Source organism: Echinops telfairi, unplaced genomic scaffold (assembly GCF_000313985.2).
Source record: "Echinops telfairi isolate 266 unplaced genomic scaffold, ASM31398v2 ScPeMD7_7473;HRSCAF=8511, whole genome shotgun sequence".
Taxonomy (NCBI): domain Eukaryota; kingdom Metazoa; phylum Chordata; class Mammalia; order Afrosoricida; family Tenrecidae; genus Echinops; species Echinops telfairi.
In genome coordinates, this window is record NW_022111377.1 from 12,625,151 (window position 1) to 12,636,246 (window position 11,096).

Here is an 11,096-nt window from a genome sequence, read left to right on the forward strand (position 1 = left end):
TCTTGCAGCAAAAAGGAGAAGAATTTACATGACCCTAAAGGCAGTGGTTCTCAACCTTCCTCATGCTGCCACCCTCTAATACAGTTCCTCGTGTTGTGGTGACCCCCAGACATAAAATTATTTTCGCTGCTACTTCAGAACTGTAATTTTACTAAAGTAATCGTGGTGTCGTGGTTACACACTGGCTATTCCTCCCCCGAAAGACGAGGCTTTCTGCTCTCATAAAGATTTACAGCCTTGATGACCAAAATGAGCGGTTCTGTCCTGCCCGATGGGGATGGAACTGACTCGATGGTAGTTATGTTTGTTTGTTTTCAATCGGGGTTGTTATCAGTTGAAACGAACCCTGACAGCACTGGATTTAGGGTTGGGCTAAAGCATTCATTTTCTACCTGAACTGCACATTAGAATCACCTCGGGAGCTACTGAAAATCCACATGCCCAAGTCGCATCCCACACCAATTAAATCAAAATCTCAGGGGTAGAATTCAGCCATTGGTATAATGTAAGGCTCCCCAGGGAGTCCAGGGTGTGGCAAGGCTGAGAACCAAGGATCTAAAGCAAGTGGGAATGTTTAGCGGAGCAATTGTGGCCTCTGGGAACCACTTGGGTACAGTCTAGCTCAGATTTCCAGTTAGAAAATCCACAGATTAACCATAGTTTGTCTATAAGACAATGGTGGGGTCCTCTGGGACCGCTACAGGGACAGCTCACTCAGCAACCCCACCCTAGGGTGGTCGTTGTGTGCCATGGAGGTGACAGTGGCTGGTTGACACTGCATGACAGGGTAGAACTGCCCCGGGAGTGTCCGGGGCCATGATCTTTATAGGAGGAAATCACCAGATCTGGGTGCCTAGGAACCAGTGGTGTCCAAATTGCCTACTTTGGGGTTAGCAGCCTGGTGCTTAACCATTGAACCACCAAAGCAAGCAAAGGAATCCACTTCTGTTGCATCTATTTTGACTCATGAGACCCTATGGGCTGAAGAGAAAGAATGTCCCATCGGTTTCCATCTGTATGGAAACAGGCTTCTTCCTACATCGTTCTCTCATGAAGTGCTTGGTGGTTTTGAACTACCCGCCTTTCACACAGGGACAAAGTGCTAACCATGTGCCACCAGGGAGCCTTAATTTGAGTTACTGTATAGTGTGGCACAGCAAGTAATCACTTCTGGGTCCATGTGTCAAAGAGTAAACAAATCACACATTTGTGATTTACAGTAAATTAAAACCCAGAAAGTAGGATTACGTGTCCTACATGTACTGCCCGGATGTAGAAATTAGTGAAATAGAATATGGCAAGAAAACCTTACATTTTTAACTAATGCCTTTATTCATCTGCTCCTTTTTAAGATAGTACGTTTATCCCCAATCCGTTGTTTCCTCAGATACATTTTCCTGATCTGTTCATATTATTTTACCAAATTTATAAATTAATGCTTTTAAAACTTAGAAGTACTTTTTAAAGATAGCACAAAGTATACCAGCGCATATGAGGGGGCTAAATGCCAGGATTGACTAAATGGCCACTCACAACCCTCATGACCGTCGCTATGTGGCATAAAGGAAGGGAAACGGGGCAGTGTGATCCAGAGGAAGTCTTTGTTTGCTCCCGGTGGCCCGTTTGTTAGAGATTTGAAGTGAGACACAGATGGAGTGAAAAGGAGGTGACCACCTGCGTGCCTGTCGGGGGAGCGTTCACGCTGATGGAACGGCCAGTGCAGAGCCCCTAACCTGGGAATGTTCTTGGTGCAGTCCGGGCACAGAAGGAAGGGTGCCTGCAGGGTGGCGATGACGGGCAGAGTGAGGGGCAATGAGGTCAGAGTGTGGGCCAGAGCCAAATCTCGCCCGGCCCTGCAGGCCACACATATTTCAGCTGCGGTGAGAAACTCTCAGAGAATGTTAAGCTGTAGAGCGATCGCAGCTAATTCACGCTTTCAAAAGATCCCTTTGGCTGGAGACTGGAGTTCAAGACTATTGCTCAAAAGGAGGGTAGCCATGCATGAAGTAGTGTGGGTTAGATTTGGAGAAAGAGTGGACGGGACCTCGCTGGTCAGTTTTTTGTCTGGATATAGGGAGTAGCAGTCGAGGGATACTCTCCTTAGGGGTGGGAGGCTGGCAGGAGTATAGTGTTCAGGACTAGGGAAGAGGTTACCGTCCTGGCACAGGTAAGAAGTGAACATTCCAGGAGGGAAACCCTGCAGACAACAAGATGGAGGAGGATCGGGTGAACCTGGAAATCGGAGTAGTAGGAGCGTCTCTAAAAACAGTGACAAAAACTCCACACTTCACATCATCTCCCTCATCCCTAACACACACCTCATAGCAAATACTTTAGGGGCCCTTGTCTTCCTACGTGATAGTAAAGCACAAATACAATACACTAATGTGAGGGTTCCTTCAACTACTACAGAAAGTAATCCGCATTGTTTTCTTTTATAGTTAATGCAGGAAAGATGTTTTGATAGCTTTAATGGTATGGAAAGAACCTACAACCATTTTTAACAGGCCAGTTGCAAGTGTCAAAGAATTAGATGCTATGACTTTCAGGATCCCTGCTGGTACAGTGGTTAAAGTACTTGGCTCATCACTGAACCCATTAGCTGCTGCCCAGAGGAAGTATGGCAGGCTGCTGCCACAAAGATGTACAGCCTTGGGAATCCTTTGGGGCAGTTCTATGATGTCCTGTAGGGCCACAGTGAGTTGGATTTGACTCAACAGTAATTCATTTCATGGATCTAATTAGTGCCTTTCAGGGTAAAATTTACAATGTTACAGACCCACGAAGGAAGGAGGGGGCTTATGGAGGCGTAGGAACCCCCTCTCCTATGCCTTCTCCTCCTGCTTATCCTAGAATTGTTTGACATGACACCCTTAACATAATGGAACTACTGTGCCTCATCTCGTATAGCAGTAATTGTTTTCAAGTAGTTCCCATAGAACCACGAGGGTTACGAGGAGAGCAGGCTTTCTTGGTTCTCAGAGTTGGATGGCTAGATTCGTCACGAAGGGAGTTGATTCACGATTCAACACGAGCCCTTCACAGATGATGTCTTCTTAGCTGGCTGCACATCTTGGCGACCCCACGCACAACAGAATGCCATATCCCCATGCCTGGAGGTGGATTGAACGGTTGTGATCCATAGGATTCCCAAGGGCTTATTTTTGGCAGAAAGTCACAGGCTTTTCCTCCTAGTGTATCTTAGTATGGAAGCATCATAGCAACTCACAACACCCCCACTGACGGATGGGTGGTGGCTGTGCCTGCGGTGTGCTGGTCAGTAATTGAACCCAGGTCTTCCGCATGAAGGAGAATATTCTACCGCTGAGCCACTAAATGTCTACACTCGCTAATGATGAAGAGCTTATTATGTAACACACACACACACACACACACACACACACACACACACACACAGAGTTCTTCTATCTAGGAGAGGAGATGGACAAAAAAGCCAACTGAATGTTTCCGTGCCACTACATTTTTATGAAACTAAAAGGGAGCCTTCATTTACTAGTGTGGTTTTAAGTTCAATGAAGATTCTCACCTTCTCTCTAGCTGGCTATGCATTGGGGCAGGTGGTGCCTCGTTAGAAGAACAAGCTGGTGGGAAGTTCAAGTAAAAGCGTAAACATTTGAAATAAAAAAGAAACGCATCGGGCAAGTATTTGGATCCAGTGGGACAGACAGCTTCAGGATAATGTTGCTCGGCCCTTGTCCACATAGTTCTTCCTCAGTCACCACTAGCCTTGTTGGCATTTTTTAAAAGAAGAAGTAAAAAGACATTGCATTTGTTATGAACGGTAACTTGGATTGTTATGTGAAAGAAAACTCACTTGCGTTTGACCGTTTCTATTTTGTTGATGTAGTGTTGCTTTGGTTTGTTTTCCCTCTGACATTTGAAATCGTTCCCTATTTTTTCATTTCTCTTGAGAAAACGATGTGTTGGGGCTGTTATTTACCGAAAACACATGTGAGGCTCAGAGCGTACACACACGCTAGTTTGGATCTTGTGACGCACGGCTGGCTAATGCATACGGCACTTACTCACAGTCGTGCCCGTCTCATGATCGTAGGTAATCGAAGATGACACTGGCTGGGGTGTGATCAGGGACATTCTTTCACCGTCCTTGACGGTAAGATACACACGCAGTACTTTGATGTTTGTAGCCACTTGGAGGACATGACTTCCAAAATCCTGTGTTTCTTACCACCATCACCCCCCACCCCACCACCACCACCACCCCCCACCCCCGCTCCTGGCAACATACCGTATTTATACTTGGGCCGCCACCTCCTCATCCAGAGAGGGCTGCTGCTGTTTGAAAGTAAAACAGCCAGTGGGAATGTTTCCTCGGACAGACAAGTCAGCATGAAGGAAGCCCTCCTCCCTGCCTTCTGTTTATGTAGACCAAACACAAAACAAAAAGCCCCCACTGCCCTCAAGTCGATGCTGGCTATAGTGACCCTGTAGGACAGGGGAGGACAGCTGCTGTGTGTTTCCAAGACTGTCACTCTTTAGGGGAGTAGAAAGATGCGACTGTCACTCTTTAGGGGAGTAGAAAGATGCTCTGCCTCCCGAGGAGAAGCTGGTGGTTTCGAACTACTGACCTTGTGGTTAATAGCCCTATCATGCCAAATCACGATGCCACTGGGACTGCTGTAGTGAATAACAATCGTGAATGCAAATGCATCAACACAAACAACCCTCATCCACCCCTAACCCCCGCCCCCTGCCTCCCCAGATTCATGAGTTCCATATAGCTTTCCTATAAAACAATTACACCAAAAACAGCACTGCAGGGATTCTATAGTGATAATGTCATTTTCTTCAAGTGCGTCTCACCATTTAACAAGACAGTGTGCGAGGGAGGTGGGGATGCTCCAGGAAGGGATCTTAAACAGATGCTGGCGGTTGTCAGGGTGCTTGCTGGTTGGTCCTGTGGAAACCCCGGGTCCTTCCACCTCACACACAGTGGACACAGTTTCTGACAGTGGTCCCTCTGGGCTGCTCCTTCCAGCAGCACAGACGAGCCAAGAACTTCTCCAGAGGACTCCTGGGATAGTCCAAATGCATTATCACCCTCCCTCCTCCTGCCTCTCCAATCTCCCCATCCATCAGGGCTACCTGAAGAAGGACTGGAAATTAGTTGAATTTGATGTTATGTCTCCTTGGATTTTAATTTAAGAGAGTTCACATCAACGGCATTGAGATAAGAATTTCTCAAGCTGGGCTATTTGATCTATTGATGATTCTTTGTGGTGGGGCTGGCCTGTCCTCCGTGGATGTTACCCAACATTCCAAACCTCTGCCCACCGGCTTCCAGTAAACCCTATGCCACACCCTGTGATTAACCAGAAATGTTCTGGATGTTACCAGATGATCCCTGAATGGCAGGGTCGAGCCGCAAAATCACCACCAGTTTGGAATCACTTCCTGAAATACAGCTAAGGACAACGGATATCTGTTTAGCGTCTGTGACGTGCATCCCTGATGTCATAGAGGTGTGATGTAATCCCAACAATGACCTTGGAAGTCTCATGCCCTGTATTCCGAGGAGGCTCCTGAGAAGCGGGAACGATAGGGTTTCCGTTTCTCTGAGTCTTTCATTCCCAGTGCTCAACAACGAACAGGCAGTATAAGGAGACAAAAATATTAGTTATGTAGAAACAAAATCAGGACACTGCCTTATCTTTAATTAATACATTGTATTCATCGTATACGAACATGTGTTTTAGACATCCCTTAATTACAAATATTCTAAGTTGGAATGAACTCAATGGCAATTAATTTGATTTTAGTAGATTATAATCACTCATCTTGAAAATCACCCAAAAGTAGGACAGACAAAAACATTTGTTATGGATTTTGACATATTCACCCAAAGTTGAATGTCTCTCCATACTATGCAAACTGACTGCATCGTCTTAAATTAGTCTCATCCTAAGTTCATCCTTTCTTTTTCTGCAACCTCAATTCTTCCCTATCTGTTTTTCCCTCTCAATAGTCTGTTTCCCATTGCTCCATCTGCTTCTTTATTCTCTCATCTTCAATTTCTCTCCATCCTTTTCGCAGACACCCAGAGAGAATGTCACTCAGTCCTTTCTAATATGAATGGATTACCTCCGATTAATGAGTGAAAAAATGGTACAATTATGACAATTTTGAAAATGTTTAGTAGAGGGATTTGAGGTATTTGTGGAAGGTCTGACCATATTGTTGTCCTCATTCTTCTTCAAACATCAGTTTAACTGAAATTAATATTAGTTATTAACATTTTGCCACTATAATTGTATTTTAATGATATTATAAATTAACGTGCACTAGATTTGGGTCATCAGCAGTCATATATGAGATAGTCTGAAGAGAAATATATTTACATGTATACATGCTACAAGATACATGTTTTAAAGGAAAACTGATTTTAAAGTATAAATCTTCAAGAATTATGAACTTAAAATAAAGATAGAATTGTGTAAAATATTTTGTACCCATGGATGAAGGAACCAGAAGGACAGTAAAGAAACTATTATACATGAGATATAAGTATTTATAGTTAAATGAAAGAAAGAATGCTATGCTAAAATTGCTAAATCAGAACAGGTTAATGTTGTACAGAGGAAGAAAGCTGGTTTGGGGTGTGGGGAGAGGGGGGCTGGACGAATCCCACAAAGACAGCAGCAATCTGCACTTCTTTTAGATAAAATTCATTTGCATGGCTGCTAGTTTTCTACAGGTATTGTCATACACAGGAATTAGTGAAAAACAGTCAAAAGCAAATATCCCTAGGAAATTATGTCTTCCTTAGGAGCCCTGGTGACACTGTTCAGTAAGGGTTGGCCTGCTAGCCACAATGTCAGTGGCTCAAACCCACTAGCTGCTCTGAGGGAGAAATATGAGGCTGTCTGCTTCTCGAAAGAGGTACAGCCTCAGAAATCTCTATAGGGACCGTATTAGTAGGAATTGACTGAATGGCAGTGGGCTTAGTTTGGGAATTTTGGTTGGTTGCCTTTTAGATATTTAAGAAGCTTTTGAGGTTGAAACGTTAATGCAAACCTACTGTAGAAGGTTTGAAAAGGACTAAAGTTTTTGAAAAGAGAGAAAAAAATCCCAAACCCCAAAACCATTACCCAGACACCACCACTATAAATATAATTTATAGGTTTCCTTGTAGATTTTTTTCCCAAGCATTTTTAACAGTGGAAATTCTTAATGTGAAAAAAATTGGCAGTCTACTTTTATTCTTTTACTTATTCTCTTTTTTTTTATTCTCATATGTCATCTATTTTGTCATGAAAGGGTTCCGTAAGTTTTTCAATGACTACATAATGACCTGATATTTATCATATTTTGACTCATTTATGTATTGTAACTTATTTCAGATATATGAAAAAAATCACAAAGGCTACTATAATGACCGGTGATTCAGCTAGCAAAACACATAAAATATTGCTAATGAAGTGTTCCCGCTACTCCATAACCCTCCCAAAGTTACAGCCTACCAGCTAAGTAATAACAGCACTGGATTTGTAATTGAGCATCTCCTAATTACCTTTACATTTTTACTAATATTTGCTTTTGGATATTTTACAACTTTATTCAAATTATATCACAAGCTCTTAAGGTAATGTAAGTTCCGTACATTCCTCTATCAATGTTTGTGATGAGTTATCTATGGAATTACACATAAGTCACTTTCATTGATGAATAGCATTCTAAACTTCATTTATACATTTTCTTGTTGATAGACATTTAACTTCTATCCACTTGTTTATGATAACCCAGCGTGTCTCCAGGAGTATTTTGTGCACATATCTCCCTGTGTAAGGGAGACCTGGTGGTGTAGTGGTTAAGTGTTGGGCTGCGATCTGCATGGTCAGCAGTTCAAACCCTCCAGTAGCCCTGCAGGAGAAAGACTGGGCTTTCTACTCTGGTGAACAAGTTGCCATCTCAGAAACCCAGAGGAAGTCACTGTGAGTCAGCACTGACTCTGTGGCAGTGAGTTTGGATTTTTATCCCCTGTGTGTTGTGTAAGACTTCCTTTAAGTTGTATTAAGGATGGAGATCTACACCAAACTCACTTTCGTTACAACTCACCAAACTCTGAACTCACTGCCGTCAAGGCGATTGTAACTCATAGTAACCCTATAGGGCAGATTAGAACTTCCCCATGGGTTTTCAAGACTGTAAATCTTTACAGGAGTACATAGTCTCATCTTTTCTCCTATAGAGCCGCTGGTGGTTTGGAACTGCTGACCCTGTGGTTAGCAGCCCAACACATTAACACTGTGCCACTGGCTTTCTTCTTGAAGGGTCAAATGGTAAATACGTTAGGCTTTGTGTGATATCTGCTCACCGCAGTTGTAGAGCAAAGCATATATGAATGAGCACAACTGTGTTTCACTGCATTTCTATTTCATAACAAGGAAATTTAAATTTTACGTAGTTTCCATGTGTCCCAAAATATTAATGTTTTCAATCTTGTAAAAATGTGAAACACATTCTTAGTTTGAAAGTCATGCACAAGGTGGCCACAACCTTTACTTGACTGGTTAGTTAACTAAGGCCATAGTTAACTAACTCCTTTGTACATCCTGACCAGAATCATAATCCTTAAAGGCATTGATATAGTTAGTTTATTGTGCCAACCTCAAGTGGGGTCATTTGAAGGGCGGAGGGATAAATGGCTCAGTGAGCCTCACCTTTCCAGTTCTCAGGTCTCTTGCTTTGTGCTGGTTGGACCAGGGTACAGCGGCCATAGCCAGTTCCTTGCTTTAGCTGGCAAGGCTCACTTCCTGCAAGATATCCCTGAGGAGAAGCCACATGGACCTACCTCGATGCAGCCCTGGGTGCTGGAGCAGCCGTGTGGAGACCCCTGCCAGTGCTGATATGCTTACACGCTCACTGACTCAGCTTTCCTCCTGCAGTCGGCATCATAGTGTCTGTTTTGTGAGATAGAGGAGGACTTTGTGGACTGGGGTTGGACATAGGAGTTAATGGGTTAATGTTGGACTTGTGGGCTTGGGCAGCACTGGGTTGGGATGTTTTCTTGATGTATACTTACCCTTTACATAAAACTCTCTCTCATACATGAGTTTCTGTGGATTTGTTTCTCTAAATTACCCAGTCTAACACAGGTGTACTCTGAAAGTTCTTATATGGTATATTGTGATTTTAATTTACATTTCCTGATTAGTGGTGAAGTCAAGCATTTCATCTTAGGGTTGTCAGCCGCCAAAACCTTTTCTTCTCCGGTTTATCTATTTTTTTCTTACTGTTTTAGATTTGGCGTTCTTACTTATTGGTTTAGAGGTTTGTTGTAATATTTTAAAATAGTAATCCTTTGGTGCCTGTTAAAGTCAAGGGCCAGAGGGAAAGGGGGGGGTCTCTCCAGGAGATGGCGTTACAAGGTGGCTGCAGTAACGGGTTCTAGTACGGCAATGATTCTGAGCTTGGTGTAAGACTAAACAATGTTTAATTCTGTTATGCAGAAGGTCCCTATGAGTCATAACTAACTCACTCAACACTTAACAACAGTCCTTTGTTTTATGCAAACATGTTTTTAGCGTATTGTGGTTGTCCTTTCCTGTTTTGTGAATTTTGGCTTTTCGAGTGGTTTTGGTACAAAACTGTGTGCTTTAAGTAACCTTATATTTATCTACCGAAAGACCAAACCAAGCTCATTGCCCTCGAGTCAATTCCGATTCAGAGAGACCCTGCCGCACAGGGTGGGACTGCCCTTGGGGGTCTCTGACATTTTACAGGGACGAAAAGCTTCAACTTTCTCCAGCAAAGCGGAGAAAAAACAACAAAAAAAGTCCCGCCGCTGTCCACACAATCCCACCTCATCGTGACCCTGTAGGACATAACAGAACCACACTCCAGTGTCTCCAGCCTATAAAGCTTTAGAAATGTTTGTGAAACATTGTACCTGGTGGAAAAGCCAACTTTCCTGTAAGCGAGCAAGCGCTTAACCACTGTGCCACCAGGGGGAAGTCCATCTTTGACTGTGTGAAAACTAGCTGGGCTTTTGTTTTGTTTTGTTTTCCATACCCACTGAGTACTTGAAAGGTGACCCAGATCATCCGATTAAAAAGGTGAACGCTTTTGCGAGTGCACAGGGGAAGAATCTTTCACTTTTCGCCCCGACTCACTCGGGACAGTAGTGTGCCCGGCTGCTGACAGGCTGCCCAGCTGCGCAAAAGCCCATTATCTTTCTACCCTGGATCGGGGCGGGCCCAGGGGCTGCCTGAAGCCATGCATCTGATATTCATGAACTGTCACTTCCATTTCCCAGCCAACTGACATAATTCAAAAGAGGAGAAGCCCCTCCCACTTGGTGTGCTAATTGACTGATGGGCTGCTCCAAGGCGCCAACATGGTTCTGGAACAGAGAGGACTGTTGGAATCTGAAGGACTTTAGAAAGTCAACCTGGCAAAAACTGCACACACCCAGCCAGCCCGCTGGGGGGGGTGGGGGGGTAGCGTTGATAAGCTGCTCCGAAAAAGCGAGACTTAGCTGCGTGTCGCTTGTGCTGAGTTCTCGTCCCCGTGAGGATTCTTCTGCTGGAGCGCTGGGCCCCCTTGGAACTGCGCTAGCATGTTGGACAGACGCCTGGGGTCCCCGCAGACTAAGCGCATTCCTCCGTGGGTAAGCAGACAGACGAGGGTGGTCAAAGAAGACCCAGCAATGGGCTCAAGGGTTAATGAACTCAAGCTAAAAGCACGTTCTCGTTGCTTGACTTTGTTGGGAAGTTTTTTCTTTGAAGTGGCCAGAAATGTTGTCATTCGCAATGTTATTACCCCTACAGGCTGTGGCCGTGTAAGCAAGTGAAACTGTATTTCTGCCCTTAAACTGTTGTCTTATTGAGATTGATTTAGTAGCTGGTGCGGAGGGAGAGGGGTGGCAGAGAAATCGAGTGGAACATGAAAATGCTTTTTACAGCCGCAGACAAGTACTTGTTGCTGCTCGGATCATGCTGACAGCCAGCCACTGGTTTTTTTTTTCCCCTTTTCTTCCTTCCCATTTTTTGTTTTTTTTTTTTTAGTAGTGGAGGCCTTTCTATGAAATCCGAACGACTTAGCTTTTTGTGTTG

The 11,096-nt window shown here is 44.0% G+C and overlaps 1 protein-coding gene across 3 annotated transcripts in view; it reads left to right on the forward strand.

The window, feature by feature from the left end:
• Positions 1-11,096, forward strand: part of CACNB2 (calcium voltage-gated channel auxiliary subunit beta 2) — a 277,727-nt gene that overhangs the window by 70,671 nt on the left and 195,960 nt on the right. Inside the window, exon 1 of one of the 3 annotated variants that reach the window (XM_045285601.1) lies at positions 10,575-10,651. The exons of the other annotated variants lie outside the window; for them this stretch is intronic. Coding sequence (XP_045141536.1) covers positions 10,601-10,651 — 51 coding nt within the window. The 5' untranslated portion in view covers positions 10,575-10,600. Of the gene's footprint in view, positions 1-10,574; positions 10,652-11,096 lie in introns of those variants that run through there. 3 annotated transcript variants of the gene reach the window in all.